Genomic DNA, 16,380 nt, shown 5'->3' on the forward strand with positions numbered 1-16,380 from the left:
GTTGGATCCCATCCCTGTTTCCCAGAGCCTAAGTTGGTGTTTTCATATGTTTTGTTTTAACAACAGTCCTAAATTCAAAAATATTCAATTTACAATCATGTAAAATAAAGAAATGGGGCAAATCCTCTGGGACTTTACTGGGACCAATAAATGTTTTGCCATTGGCCTAAAAAATGACTTGAATGATTAATCAATTATCAAATATGTTGGTTAATTTTCCGTTAGTTAACTAATCAATTAATCAGCAGATCATTTTAGCACTAACATACACAACATAATTTTAAAGGAATCTTAACTGAGAGAAACTAAAACAATTACTAAGGGTGACTCACAGTGCTTTCTGGGCTCTCTGGGGGTGATGGGGAAAGATCTGACAAGGAGTTTGAACTGGAGACTTCTGATCTGGGTTCAGCCTGGGCTGAAACCTGTGCTGAGTATGGGGGCACATAACCGTAGAAACTGTCCTCCTGGGTCAGGCTGGGGGGACTGGAGAGTCCAACCGGCTGCAAAGTCTCCCGAGGAACAGGTGGAGGAGTGGAAGGCATGGAAGGTGGAGAGACAGGATGCAGCCAGCCTGGATGAGTGCTCTGGGGAAAACCATTCATCTGTGGTGTATTCTCATGGCTGTGGTAAATGTTGTTATGTGCTGGGATGCCCGCTGTGGGGTAAGGGACCTCTACTGGTGAGGTCTGGTAATGTTGTGGGTAGAGGGAGGGGTAACCTGACTGTGGGGCCATGTGAGTGGGTAGCTGGGGGTGAAAGCCTGGAAAGGAGTGCATCCCCTGGGTGGGCATGTTCGTAGGAGGGATGAAAGACTGAGCCATACTCATGGCCATGGAGATGACATTAGCTAAGGAAAATAAGGGCTGTGTGTGGGGGGGCCACATGTTGGGATGATGAGGGCCAGGTGGGGACATGTTGACACTGTCATTGCTCCCAGGGCTTGGGGTCTCATTCAAAGGACTCGGTGAACCGGGGGTTGGGGAGGGAACAGAAGGGAAGGTGGGGTTACTGGCTACACGTGTGAGGGGAGAATGGATGGCTGGCTTTGGGGAACCTGGAGAGCCTTGGTAGGGGAATGGGAAGTGGCCGTGGCCCATGAAGGGCATGTGGTAGTGCTGATGGTGTGGCAGGAGAGACGCAGGATGATGGTGGTGCTGATAATGGAGGGGAGATCCTGGAAGGCAAAGATTAAAAACGTAATTTATCTTGAACATAAACCGTGTAAGGAAAAACAAGTACAAAAAGTAAAACGTTTGTTAATGTCTTCATTTGACGCATAATGGGTGTGATTTTTAAATGAGAACCCCCCCCCGACAGACACAGACACACACACACACACACACACACACACACACACACACACACACACACACAGTTGCAGTGGAATACTGGACAGAGTTGATCCAGAGAGACGAGTTAGATCACTCATTGTTCCTCTCTCCTCAGGGTTTCGTCAGTTTAATTCTTCCTTCAGCCCCCTGCCAAGACATACGCCATGTGGAGCATAAATCTTTCCCGGTTTCCATGGTGAACAAAGATGTTTTGTTTAAAGCAGTATCCAACTAAATTTCATTCCTAAGCCAGAGCACTTGTCCACCAAGCTTACATGGATGTGAGGGATTCAGCATCAATGGAGCGAGTGAGGATTGACATGACATTTTTCGAGGAATTTAAATGGAACACACGTGTGCGTACACAACATTTTGGGTCTGATTGTGAGATTAAAGCAGTCAGGATTTCTACACCACTCTTTGGGGAATAGTTTAGGATGCCAATATCCAAGCCACATCCATTCATTTAACATTTACCTCAACAATGGCTCCACAGTTATAAACCACGCCTCCTGTTGCTGGTGATGCAAACCACCCTTCTACTTTTTCCATGCTGACGGAAACATAGGTTAGGCAACACTCTATAACGGTGGCAGGTGGCCAAGAAGCATTGCGAAAGAGGGGACACAGGACAAGAGGGGATGAGGATGTTCAGATGGCTGCTGAGGCTGAAACAGGGGACATTTGAATAATATGTATTCTTTAATTGACTGCAAATGCCCCTCTTGTCTAGAAGGAGACTTTGACATGGGGAGGAGCCTTTCTTGGAAATTCTGTAGGAGCTTGTGCTGGCAAACAGATGTTGCCGACTATCACAGAACTGGAGAAAAGCTCATGCTTTACAGCAACAGCATTCACGTCTCCCTAAAAGCCAAAAAGCGCCCTTCAGGTGAGGTAATTACCCAAGAGGCCCTGCCGCAAGGCAGACACAGACGAAGGCTTTGAGGTGTGGGGATGGCGGATGGCGCCATGCGAATGTCTGAACAATACCAAGAACGGGCCCCGTGAAGGGGAGGGGAGGGTTTATGAGGTAGCTGAGCTTTGCTTTGACTTATTCTTTGCCAAAGGACTGTAACAATTCTTCAGTGTGCTGAAACAGTAAACAATGCTAGGCCTCTTCACGTAGGGACCAGAGGGCTATTTACCTGGGGCGTTGTGGAAAGACTGTGAGCGTATAAGAGGTCGCCCAGTTGAAGTAATGTCTGCACTGAAGACATCTCCATTGGGGCACGGAGGAGAGCCGCGTAAACCAACGCTTGGGTTAGCCACACTGAAGTCTGAGACAAGACATGCACACATGTCAGCACACACACACAAACACACACACACACACACAGATTACGTACAGTTAAAAAGATGCAACAAGCAAGTTAATCTGACATGGGGTGAGATCACACACACTTAATGATACTTGGAGAGTTTCAGACTTTCATGAAATGATTAAACAAAGGTAGGGGGCAAAGTCCTAAAACATTAATTCCCTTCATTCAAACCATGTTTAATCTCCTCGAGCATCAAATTATCCGGTTTCCTCTTAATAGGTGAATTAAGTTAATCAAACGTGAGACTTACCAGGCAGAGAAGAGGAGGAGTTGGTTCGAGGCAGGGTGTGACTGTGCAGATTAGGCTGTAAGAGAGCACATTTCATAAAACTCAATCTCCACTTCTATTCAGTATTGATGATAATGTGTTTTTAAATTGAACGGGGACTTCCTAACTATGGTATGACTCAGCTTCAGTACAAAACTACTTTGCAGGTTTGATCGCCACCACTAATAGGTGGAATAGAAGTGTCTCCAAAAGATAACTCCATATTTCAATTCAATAAAATTGGGGGACTTCTGAGACACAGATGCAAAAAACAGAGCAGTTATCATAAAGTTTGGTCACCAATATAGGTCAGGCTCAGAAAACAACAGATCCTATACTTCACATAATGCAACTCACTAGCAAGCAACTTATTAGTGTCTTTTTTTTTTAGACCCTTCCTGCAATGTCTTGCGATTTTCACCTCTCAGTTGATGTCTGATGTCTGTCATTTTGTCAGACTTGTCAAAGCTTCTCCAAAACAACAAAAGACGTTATACAACTGTTTTTACAGCATGTGTAGTAAATCCTCATAAACTGACTTTGGCATTTGAAAGCATTGATTAGGGCCCTTCCATGGGTTTTACAAGTCAAAGGCACTTTATAACCCTTGGATACTTCCAATGATGTAGGTGACTCTGAGTCCTGACCTCAAGTAGACGATAATGTATTGCTTGTCAGTGTGGAACAGCATGTGTTAAGTGGACAATAAAGTAAATACTAAGATGGCTGTAAAATATTTATTGTTAAGTTGTGAAGAGCTGTTTCCATAATAAATCCCATGTTATTAACCAGTTAATGTAACTATTATTACGTCATTGTGCAATTTATGGAAAGTCTTTTAACCTCTATAATCTGGATAACTGGTGTGTGTATCCTAGCATGACACACTATGTCGTCACATATTGTCAGGCTACGCAAAGCACATTCGTAAAAAAATATGGCTCCATCTGCAAAAAAAACGAAGTGAAGAAACTGAAAATTGTTCCCTGCCACAAGGATGGCAATGTCTGTGGTGCAGACGGGAATATCCCAACAAAATTGCCATTAAACTTTGTACTGATGTTCATGATCCCTTGAGGATGAATCCTAACGACTTTGATGATCCCCTTATTTTCCCCTCCAGCGCCACCAGCAGGTCAAAGTTTTAAATTATCCTGTGAAATATCTCAACATCTTCTACATGGATTGGCACAGCTGTTGTTTATGTTTAGTGCTAAATAGCAAATATTAACATGCTAACATGCTTAATTAAAATGGTGAAAATGGTAAACAGTATACGTGCTTTACATCAGTATGTTAGCATGCATGTTTAGCTCAGCGGCTACCATGGCTGCATCCACTATTATTCTTGTTCTTCATGTGGTGGATAAAGTACACTAGCAACAGCCAGAGAAGCATGGCTTTCCAGGGATTAAAGCTTCATTTATACAGCGTCTCTTCCCAAAACTCTCAGAATAGCGCGCTACCTCAAAGCTACACCCAGAACAGAGATAAATACATTACATTATACAGTCTCTGGGCTTGTGGGTTTCTTTACTAGCTTGGTCTGGTTTGTTGGCTGGACGGTGGTGGGAGGAGCAGCCATAATGGTTTTTGAGGGATGTGGACAATGCTGTGTTTTTAAATCAGGTGCTGGAGTGGAGCCAGGATAGATTTGTCCAGAGTGATTTATGGTAATTATGTAACCAGGGGGTTGGAAAAATGGTGAACAAGGTAGATAGTTGGCGGTGGACATTTACTGCTCTTATTTGTCTCTTGTTCTACATTAAACTGCACATTATTATTTTCTCCATCTCCATTTATGAACATCTTAGATCATTTTTATGGCACAAGGAGATTTTGTTTTGTGTGTTCTACAAAGTGGAACATACCCTGGCGGAACATACCCTAATAAGCAGACAAACTGTACCTGATTAGGCAATATGTTCTACAGGGGCGGCACTGCTCCTAACTCTATCCTTAATAAATCCTAACATTCAATGTGGGCAGATATACTGGAAAGTTCATTATGGTGTAAGCACTGGAAAGGATTTGTTGTTGTGGGAACTAATAAATGTGAAAACAGGAGGCATGGGGTAGGTTTCTACCAATCACAGGGTTTTATGACATTAGAGTTCTTTTAAATGAAAGCACAAATGAAAGGTGGCTTTAGGAACACTTAACCTGGTATGTCAAAGGGCAAGTCTCAGGGGGAATGGTGGACAGTGAGACACTGCCGTTTGTTTGTTTTTATTTCATGTGTAGGAAGCTACTCTATACCTTTCTATTTGCCCCAGATTTATGGGCCTGGTTAGACAAGCACAGCTAGACACACTGTAGCTGATGTAATTTATGATGATCAGACAGTACAGTAAAAAAAACCAATAAAACTTCCCGCGCTGAGTTACTGTTACTTCCTTTGTTCTCAGCTAACAATACTGGGATGTGGATTACTGGAAAGGAACAGCTGCTGACCTGTGAGGAGGACAACGAGTTAACCCCAGTGTGAAAAGCAGGCTGGGGAAGTCGGTGCCCACTGGAGTGGACCGGCTGCTCTTTGGCCATCAGAGACTCAGCCCGTTTGATGATGTCACCCATTCGATGGATAAAGCCCTCCTTCTCTGATGGCAGGATGAACTCCTTGTGCACCTTGAAGACAAAAGGACAACGGTGGAAGAAGTATTCAGATGCTTTACTTAAGTAAAAGTATCACAATGTGAAAATAGGCTGTACACAGGTATTATCAGCAATATGTACTTAAAGTATCAAAAATAAAAGTACTTGTCATGCAGAAAAACAGCGCCTGTGAGTGTTATCTAATTATGTAGTATATTATTGGATTGGTAATACAAATGCATTAATGCAGCTTTTTACTGTTTTAGTTGTTCATGGTGACACTAAATTGATTTACTTTATATAAAGTTGGGGACTCCAATCTACAAAAATGCATCATATTTCATATTGTTTCCAGATAAAATCTTTATCTACAGCTGTCAAATAAACAAAGTGGAGTACAAAAAACCCCAATATTTCACACCAAAATGTAGATGTTTATTAGGAGAAAATGTAAAGTAAAAGTACCTTAAAACTTTACTTAAGCATAGGCTTTTATTAAAAGTACATTTCACCACTGCAAAGGAATAGATAAGGAGTAATACATGCTTCTAAGATTACTAGATGTCTATCTGAGGCACCATCTTTGAAATCTACCCACCTACCCTCAGCTAATGATTATTCTTGGGAAAAAATACATAAATCATCTTGTGTAAATCCACAATACATTGGTTTGTTAGAGGAGGTTGTCAGTTTTGCATATCCATGCAGTTTTGAGCGTTGCTGTGAATTGTGGGTTGGGGTGTGGTGACCCTTTCCAGTCAGCATGGCATAATTCAGCTCATTTAAAACCCTGCACTGAGAACCACTGAGGCTGTTGAGATGCCAAGCACCCCTGCTGTGCCAAGACTCAGTAAACAAAAGCCCAGTATGTTTTAAGAGCTGCCTCATCACACCTTCCTCACACAGGCTTGTGTACGTACACCACCTCTCTATGCTCCAGCCTCTAATAAAGCTAAAAGACAATAACAGGGGGATGGGGCTGCTTACTTGCGTCACTAACTTCACAGAAAGTTAGATATACTATCAGCCAGAGTTAGGATTGACAAACAAAAGGCTGTTCACTGGAAGCAGGATGAATCATGTGTACGTCTAGCAGAGATAGAGGAATATGTCAAGCTTATCAGCCGACAGTGACAGCTCTAGGAGATCTAATGAAGACTTATTTTTTCATCCTCTCTTGCCTAGGTGGATTTAAGGTTGATATTATTCAACACTGTCTGACAGTATCATATATTCTGTTTCAGCTTGTTCCTCACACTGAGTGACTCCATGTTTTTTATGGCTGCGCTATTCCATCAAATGGAAATTTTATAGATGTCTTGTGCATAATTTTATGCTTATTTCCATAAAAGAATATTTGGAAATCTCCCCTAGAGCTTTGTATTAAGGTAAGTTTGGCTGCACAAGATGCGTTTGTAATGACGAAACCACCGGTGTGTCCGCAGTTAAATGACTGCCATGCAAATTTCAAAAGTAAACCAAAGATCTTATTCCATCTCATTAATGTAACATATGAAAAAAGATATAACACATTATTGCTCTTACAAACTGAAAGTTAAACTCATTAACAATCAAACTACCATTGCTTAATTCAATATACTCAAGGTTTTTCTGCTGCTACAGCCTTACTTGGTCTGGTATAAACCAGTAGCTTTTGGTGGCTAACGTTAGCAAAATTTCTGTATAAGGGATATTTCTGAGACAGTTCATTGACTTCATGGCTTTTCTCTACTTGTTCTACTGTTACACTTAGTTTTAGTATTGACCTTTAGCTGTTACTCATCACTTGTGACCAATGTGTGTTCTGTCTAGCAAAGGTCACAAAGGTTTATTTTAAATCAAGAGTTCAAACCTTTGCCACCTCAACATCATCAATATCTTAGGATATAGATTAAGGACTCTATCCAAAAAAAGGATATTCCAGATCAGAATAAACACTAAAATCTAATCAATTTTTATTTAATCCAAAGCCAAATTTCACAAAAAAACAATATCATTCACAGCTAAAGTAACTAACTGGAAACAAAAGAAACATCTATTTTGGAACCTCGTTTTATTTTCGCTCTTCTGAATATGGTGCCTGTTGATCATTACTTGGCCAGTGATGACTCACCATGACAGCAGCGATGTCTTCAGGGTTATCTCCATCCAGGTCAAACTTGAAAGTCACCATCTTGTCATTGTGTGTCTGCAGCTGACACTCAACCACACGGTCCACTTTATCAGAGAGCTGCAGAGATGGGACAGGATCAATGGTAATGTCATGTGTCTGTTTACCCTCTACAGCACTGAGCAAAGTTAAACACAGGAGGAACAATATGTTTTTTGTGTGTGTTTGCGTGAGCAAACATGTGAACATGTGTGTGAGTCCACTGTAAAATGCAGTGTATATTGTGCTATGCACTTTTTGCACAACCGTATGCATATGTGGTTATGCATGATTTGTTTGTCTCTGCCACCAGTCTAAACACACTCATTAAAAGACCACAGAGTGTTCTGATCAAACAGAAATTTACTGCAGTTGCCAGGGGGAAAACAGCATAGCTACTGATAACCTTGCATAACAAGGGTGGGGCTTCACCGCTCCCTCATAAATAAAATGAATCCACTAATTCAATCATTCAATCCAGCTGGTTGATTTATCTGTTTATGACGTGCTTAAACATATTTGCAGTGTTGTAATTAAACAAAACGTTTGATTTATTGTACCCCTGTGATGCGGAGCCTTGAGCGCGCCCTCCTCCTGAACAGCTTCGCAGCAGTTCGCCTCGCGGCAGTTTTCTCACTCTTCTCTGATAGGCCCTCGTAGCCGTCACTCAAGCCTGAAGTCACATCGGAGGCGTAGCTACAAATAAATAAATTAGACGTGCTTCTCGTTAGAAAATACGCCCCCCAAATAGCCACGGAAACATTCCTCATGCAATAATGTAATTCAAAGAACATCTATCATCTACAACGTAGATTATCTTGGCATCACACACAATAATAAACAGCACTCTGAATTGTCAAATAAAGTCTTGATGTATTACAGTGGCATGTCTCTTGGGTGTAAACAGCAGAGTTAAATAATACAGTTTAACAAAGCTCATCCAAGTGTTCATCCTGAGGAAGCAACATGTCCATGTGATGTGTTGTATTTATACAAAGAATGAGTTTTAAGTTTCAGAGAACATTGAGCCTGTTTTATAAAAAGCTTTGGTTCAGCTAATTGTGTCTCCTGGGTCTTTTTTTGGATTGCTGCGGTCACAGACTCCCCTCCATCCACAGGCTGCAAACATTTACAGGCCTACTGGTTGGCAGCATCCGCCTGTCTCTATTTAAAAACATCTACCTTACGGGTAACTTGAGTTCAAAGTAAAGCTTGTTTTCACATATAAACACAGAGAATGCGGAAATTAGACTAGATAAGATTAAACATCGGTTTTGATTTTGCAAATTGTTCTTCTGTTTTGAGCTTAAATGCAGCTCTGCTCATCAGTTAGCCAAGTTTTTTTTCAGAAGAGGAATTAAACAACTGGGAGCATGTTTTGGATCCTAAATAGTGCATGTCTAAGATGTTATGAGATACGATACTCGGCTAGACTTGACATTGGTTTCAATCTACTATGAAAGTCAGATACGGAAGAAAAACTAAGCTGGCTGTTAAAGAGCTTTTGACATTCACTGTGTTTGTTCTATAGTACCAACCAAATCCTACACTGAGAGACAACATATTGTGAACTAAATACAGGAATTAACTGTATTTAATCACATAAATTGATTTAAAAAATGATTGACAATGGATTAATTGTTTAAGTTACTGCTTTTCTTTATTTTATATATTTGTAAACTGAATATCTTTGGGTTTTGGGCAGTTGGTTGGACAAAACTAGCAACGTAAAGATGTCATTTGGAACATAGATAATAATAATTATAATGTAGACAAAACAATTAAGTGATGAGTCAAATAAAATAACCAAGAGATTAATCAATTATGAAAACAATCGTTATTTGTAGCCTTACTCAGCATCTGATGTTGTGCATGGCAACAAAATCATTATGAAATAATTATAGCCTCTGAAGAGAAGATGGAGCCCAGATGGCAAACCCTCCAACACACACACACACACACACACACTCAATTGTCCATTGTCGGCTCTCATGCCAAGAATAAAGGCACTCTCTCCTTAACATCCCACCAACATGGAAAACAAGGCCTCCATAACATCTGAGAGCCATTCACACAGAAACCTGCAAGGGTCCATTCTGCCTCACTCCAATAAAAACACAGAAGAGCCTGTCGATTGCCTCAAGCTTGTTGTCACAGCCCCACAGATGTGGAGGAGGAGGAGTTATAGAGGGAAGATCAGACATTTCTACTAGAGTCACATTGATTTTCAGGTCTACAACTTTAAGAAGGGACTACTGAACTCCATTGTCTCTTGGATGTCAAAAAAAGAAGGCTGAAGAACATTACCTGTCCACAGGGGAGTTGAAGCCACTCGGGATCCCTGAGTTGCCATGTTCTATGTTGCTGGAGACCGCAATACTCTGTAGAAATGAGAGTTGTGGTAAGGTAAACCTGGATAAAGACTTCCATTCATTTCTTTTTCCTTTGAAGCTTTAGTACAAGATAGTAGCCAAGAAACATTTTCCACATGATGAATTTTAAGTGCAGAAGTTTTTGATTTACTTCAAACAAGTTACATTAAATCTTAATTTGGCATTCCTTATGTGTGTATTTATACATAAAGTTCCTCAATTTGGCACTTTGCTTTGATAAAAATAATAGTGTCACAGTGTGTGATCACTGCTGATCTGTTGGTCCACCACTTGGGTCCAGACAAAATGGTGAAGTATTATTTAAACTATTGGATGCATTGCCAAGAGGATGAATTGTAATAACTTTGGTAATCCTCTGACTTTTCATCTAGTTCCAAGGTGAACATGTAAATGCTCCGTACTTGTATAGCGCCTTTCTAGTCTTTTCGACCACTCAAAGCGCTTTTACACTACATCTGCATCACACACATTCATACACTGAGCCTAAGTGCTCAAACGTAAACTAACATTCACACTCACTCATACACTGGCGGAATAGCCGCCAGGGGCAAATCGGGGTTCAGTATCTTGCCCAAGGACACTTCGACATGCAACCAGGGGAGCCAGGGATTGAACCGCCGACCTTCCGATTAACACCCAACCCGCTCTTCCTCCTGAGCCACAGCCGCCCCAACATGGTAAACAGTATTGCTGCTAAACATCAGCATGTCAGTATTATTGCATAGCTGTAGACTCTTTGCCTGGTTAAAACTCTACTTAACTAGAAATTTCATCTGTGGCCATGTAACTGTAAAAATAAATATGTGCTGACTAGAAAAAAACACAAGATGGATATAATTGCATTGCTTAGTAGGAAATTAATTACTATTAAACTACTAAATTACCTTGCTGTGAAGTGTTACTTTCCAACTATATATTGTTTACATAACGCTCTGTCAGTACTGTATTAGACTGAGGAAGGAGGTCTCGTAAAGTACTGAAATCCTTTATTGAGGCCACTCACTGAGGGGAAGCGGAGGGCTGGGATGGGGAAACCGTTTGTAGTCGGGGTGTCGGTCTGCGTGGTGGGAGGGGTCACAGGCGCATTGAAGCTGCTGGTCTCCAGCGGATCCTGAAGCCCAGAGGAGCTCATATAGCCATCCGTCTCGCAGTCAGCTGTTTCAACAAAGGACATAAGCCATTATCATGTGACCAACTGTGGTCTGACTAAATGACACAAACTATACTGTACACACTCATACTGTATGCACAGAAACACACACACCTAATGACCCCAAACTGAGACATGCCACACATACAAAAACATGAAAAGCTTGAGGGGTTTCACTGAGGACTAGCACCAGTTCTGCAGACGTACAGAAGATGCTGGATGTATTTAGACTGATGATCGAACTGATTCACCAAGACCACACACCATGAGACTTCCAGGGACTGAATAATTTAGTTATCTACAGTTTCACATTTCACTGTAAACCTCCCATGTGCTCTGAGATCTGAACAGCTTTCTGTTCAATACAATTGTAAATCTAATGCAACGAAAAAAATATTTGCCTCATATGACTCCATAATGATATTGCAAAAATCCAAGATTCACCACACTATAAATTTAAGGACTTGTGGTACTGCAAAGCCATTTGGATTCAGTCTTCAGGAACTACTGTATGGGAAAATCCTTGTCATTGGTGGCGCTATCATTTTCATATTATCTTATTCGTTTTAAACGCGTTTTATAAACCTAAGAAAGGTGCTAAGGATTTTGTACCTGAACTGAATATATGAAAACACCAGATATAGAGAAAGCCTACAAACTCTTTGTGGTATGCGATGTTATATTAGGAGGCTCACAGTTAGCAGAGGACAGGCTGTTGTGGCGGATGTGGAAGTGCTGGTCTGCCTCGGGCTCCTCTGGCTCTGCAGGGTAGTTGTAGCTGACGCCAGAGTCTGCAGAGCTAGTGACGGGGGACAGGATGGAGGCAGAAGGCGTCAGGGCGACAGTGGGGGACTCTGCTGCAACAGCGTCGCTGACTTTAGATAAAGGAGGCGGAGGCTCTGGTTCTTCTTCTATTGCTTCTTGCTCCTGCTTCTTCTTCTGCTCCTCTGCATGTCGCCTCAGTTTTTCTCTCTGCCGCTTGATGGCCGTCACCCTGTCCCGTATGGCCTTGGCCACGAGCTTGAAGTCAGCCTCACACACAAAGCCAAGCACAACCTGCATAACAACACACAGAAATGGTCAGGTCAGAGCACAACATGAACATATGTGAAGGTCTATACTTCACAGTCCAATGTTTGCTGCTACAATATGCAGACAATTTACGTAGGTCTGCTGCACTTAATGACTTGATGACGCAAGCTGTGAAATCAACAGTAAGTCCACTAACAAAAGTGACAAAAGCTTCCATGCTAACAACATTTGTTTTGTAAAATCAGTGCACATTGACTGCATTCTTCTGTCACTTTGGAGTCTTGCACAGTCTCCCAACACCCAGTCCAGCAGGCTGGGACACTCAGTCCTAACCTGCCTCTCAACACATAGTCAGATTACAGCAGAGCGGCCGGACTAGGTGTCCCCTGCTGATACCAAATTTGATCTTGATGAAAACTACCACAAAGAGGTAAGCAAGTAAGGAATTGTGGCTTGCATTTTCATTAAAAGTGACCTCTACCGATGGGGTTCTAGAGGACATAAATACCTGTTTCGTAACAAGCAAGAGGGCCATTATATTATTAAAGATGTGACCTGTGGCTGCTTCCTGAGACACGCTCTCATGTTTCGAACCACTGATGATTAAATGTTGAGCCGTGCCCTTGACACACGCTGCAAGGCGTTCACTTTATGGCTGGAGCACATTTCAAAGCTTTTGCTGTCATAACACAACCGTAAAAGAAGTATAATGAAGCTGGGGTGCATTAGTGAGCCTGTTTTCACTGTTTGGGGTCAAAATACAGATTACTGAAAAGTGACATTTCTCAGACTCTGTGATATGATGTTAGCTGAGCCTGTAACAGGGTCTCAGAATCTAATATCTGTACGTACATTTAAATTAAAATTCTATTCGAAAGTTACAAAATTATATCTGTCTTTTGATATGTAATTCAACTTCAAATATTATTGCTGAAGGAGGATAATGATTAGCTACAATAAGTCCACTTTAGGCTGTCATCTAAACACACTGCCTTTTCTTCTTTCTTTTGTGAGGAGAATTATGGTGTTTAATTGTGTTAAGAACAGTCACCAACTACATAGCCAGTCAGCTCTCCCCCCAGAAAACCTATAAAAAGCGATCATCATCAATCAAGATCAGGATGCAGAGAACATGTGGGGGTTGGCTGAAGCGGCCTCCATCTGTTGATCTGGGATCAATTACTCAATTTCCTCACTAATAGCTGCTACAAACTGGGCCAGTGAAGCAGTAAAGGTTGACCTCACAACAAACAATCTTTGTGTGCCGGCCTACCATCTCCTGAGACACCTCCTCAGGCACGTCTTTGTAGAGCTCAAAGAGGAACTCAATGGCGTTGTTGTCCTTGTATTTCCCATGGAGCTTCTTGGTGTCATCCATGCGCAGCCACAGCTTCAAACCCGACTTCACCATGTCGTCCTCCTCTGCCAGCTCCACGTGCACTCCATTGTTCTCCTGAAAGAAGGGGTGATCCAGGAGGTCCTGAATGGTGTACCTGCAGTAAAAGAAGAAAATCAGTCATCTTTTGTTACACACGCAGGCAACTTAAAAGACCTTGTATTAATGTTGTTTTTCATAATTTGTATTAATTCATAACTAACTACACTTGGAGAAATGCTTTTGCATCTCGCAGCAGGTTCTGATAAGGCTTATAATCAGTGCAACTGGGTAACTGTTTAAGCCTTCAAAAATGATGTCCTTTTGAAAAAAAACCTTTGCGTGCACCAATGAAAAAAAAGGGTTGCAAAACATGCTCCATCAAGTTACCTTGATGTTTTTGTGACTATTTGTTGAACATGTACAGTAAAAGACATTTCTACCAACAATGTCAGCTACCCGGTATTGAAAATAAAATATATTATTGTTTTTGAAGGCCAGTACTATCATCTGTTTGGATTGTGTTTATTCTCAGTGAGAAGCTGCAGACAATCCAAGGTTTCTCAAAACTGAAGCTGCAGGTGAGTTTGTATTGTGTGCTACAAATCTTAATACAGTTTAGCTTGAAAGATAGAACCGTTAAAGAGTCGTTTTATCACTTTTTTCACTTTCCTAAATGGTTAATAATATTCTGTTATGGAATCTGATTAGATTATTTTTAAATGTTTGTGCTGTAATATGTAATATATGTAAATGATTTCACTTTTACCTTTCATCTTTGTTCATACGAATGCAGCCCTCAATGATCTCCTTGAGCTCTGGGACTTTGACTTTGTAGAAGCTATCTGGCTTAATTCCCTGTGAAAACAGAAGAGATTTACTTTAGCTGAAGGGCTTCATACTTTCTTAATACCAGAGGGGTGGCTTTTAGTAGAATAAGTGATCAGCAACAATGATCGCCTCCATTTACATTTATCCCACAGTTATCCTGTCAGAGGATCAAGTCAAAGCAGTAACAACCACTCCCACCTCCACCTGCTTTGTGACATCTGCCACTAGCAAGCATGACATTTTGGCTCTGTGCTCCACCAGAGAACAACAATAACAAGAGGTCATGAAAATAGAAAAAACCCCGAGATGCTCTTCTTTCTTTCACTTAAATTTTGAACTCCTGCGCAGAGTTTATCTCAAGACAGAAAAAAAATCAGGCAGGGCTACTCACTTGTATGAGTAAAGGGAGGTTTTCTATATCCCTTCTATCATGAGAATGTACATAGATTACTGCAGAGCTCCCACTCCCGTAAAAACACTGATAAGAAAGCAAAGAGTCGAGGTCAGAAAGATGTTTGGCCTACAGATACCCAAGCAACCAGCTGATGTGAGGTCAAAACACCCAACCAATTACATTTGCCAGAAAGAAAGGCTGAGTGATGCACTCTGTAATCACATTTAAAGACTGATATGTCACACAGTAACTACTGTATTTGCTGTTATTACCATAAATACATTTCTCTAGATATTTCCGCTACCTGTTAAAGTGAGACAAAGGACAAAGCTGCGAGACAGTAGAGAGAAGAACATTATTATTTTCTAAAGTGTGTTTGTTGTGACTTTTGTTATTGTCTTTAGAGAATGCATAGGGATGTGTTATCTAATAATCTCATGCAAACTCACTGAATAACTATATATTTCTGAATGCAAACACAAATTGGGAAACCCAAAAAAAGCTTCAGCGCAATCTTTGAGGCGCTGTTATCGTATATGCAAAATGTGACAGAGGATCTGAAGCAGAACACAGAGGTTTCTATGTTTCTTCAGTGTCCTCACAGGCAGCTTCAGTGTACATCAGTTTTTTTTTCATTCAAAATCTAATTTGTGACGATCCTGTCCTGTGGTGACAGAGGTCTATAGATAAGATCTTGAGAAATACGCTGTCGTCATATTGACTTTGCTAAGTTCATGATCCCACAACAATTATTCTGCACTAATATAAAATTGAAGCACGGTGATGTCTTACAAGAAAAATGTCGTATTTCAGTCCATTGAGGGAAATACACTAAATGTCCAACAGTATGTGGACCTGTGCAGATATACTTATGGTCTTTTGTCTGTTTTTCAAGGTTTGTTTCAAATGAGGGAATTTGAGAAAACAGTGCATCTCCAACTTTGTGGCAACAGCTTGTTTAACGTGATTTCCTGTTTTAACAGGAAATAATATGTCCCTATGCTCAGTGATTCACAAAGTATTGGTCTTAAAGCAAAAATGGTTCCAGCTTCTCAAATGTCAGTATTTGCTAACATGATACTAAACTGAAAATATTTGGGTTTTGGATTGTTAGTTATTTGAATATTGAATTGAGATTTGAATATGCAAATGTTTGCTCTTGTGACATGTGATGGCCATTTTTCAATATGTACGTATCGATTAATAGGGAAAATAATCAGCAGATTAATCAATATCAATCAAAATCTTTTGGAAAGCCTTCTCACAAGAGTGGAGGCTGCTATTAGCAGGAGATTAACACCAATGGTTTTGGAATGAGAAGACAAACAATCATATTTGGATGTAATGTTTGGGTGTCCACATACTTTTGGCCATGTAGTGTATTAAAGGCATTTTTCCATAGTAAAAAGGAATTTATTTACTCATCAATCCATTTAAAAACAATACATGTTCTGAACAAGGCCAAAGAAAAGTCTTCAGACAGTTGTGACCACCCACATCCAAGACCCATTTGTAGGCTATATGTTCTGCCTTTCAT

General features: G+C 40.9%; 1 protein-coding gene across 3 annotated transcripts in view; it reads right to left on the bottom strand.

Annotated features, from left to right (window-relative positions):
* wnk4a (WNK lysine deficient protein kinase 4a) overlaps window positions 1-16,380 on the bottom strand; it is a 44,767-nt gene that overhangs the window by 6,230 nt on the left and 22,157 nt on the right. For 2 of the 3 annotated variants that reach the window (XM_046068662.1, XM_046068661.1), the window contains exons 6-16: window positions 14,388-14,476; window positions 13,517-13,736; window positions 11,907-12,267; window positions 11,065-11,216; window positions 9,976-10,049; window positions 8,229-8,364; window positions 7,633-7,749; window positions 5,379-5,552; window positions 2,907-2,961; window positions 2,480-2,611; window positions 333-1,177 (exon numbers count right to left, since the gene is read on the bottom strand). In XM_046068662.1, coding sequence (XP_045924618.1) covers window positions 333-1,177; window positions 2,480-2,611; window positions 2,907-2,961; window positions 5,379-5,552; window positions 7,633-7,749; window positions 8,229-8,364; window positions 9,976-10,049; window positions 11,065-11,216; window positions 11,907-12,267; window positions 13,517-13,736; window positions 14,388-14,476 — 2,355 coding nt within the window. The remainder of the gene's footprint in view (window positions 1-332; window positions 1,178-2,479; window positions 2,612-2,906; window positions 2,962-5,378; window positions 5,553-7,632; window positions 7,750-8,228; window positions 8,365-9,975; window positions 10,050-11,064; window positions 11,217-11,906; window positions 12,268-13,516; window positions 13,737-14,387; window positions 14,477-16,380) is intronic. The other variant, XM_046068663.1, reaches the window with a different exon arrangement.

The sequence above is a fragment of the Micropterus dolomieu genome, linkage group LG14 (genome assembly GCF_021292245.1).
Source record: "Micropterus dolomieu isolate WLL.071019.BEF.003 ecotype Adirondacks linkage group LG14, ASM2129224v1, whole genome shotgun sequence".
NCBI classification, from domain to species: Eukaryota; Metazoa; Chordata; class Actinopteri; order Centrarchiformes; family Centrarchidae; genus Micropterus; species Micropterus dolomieu.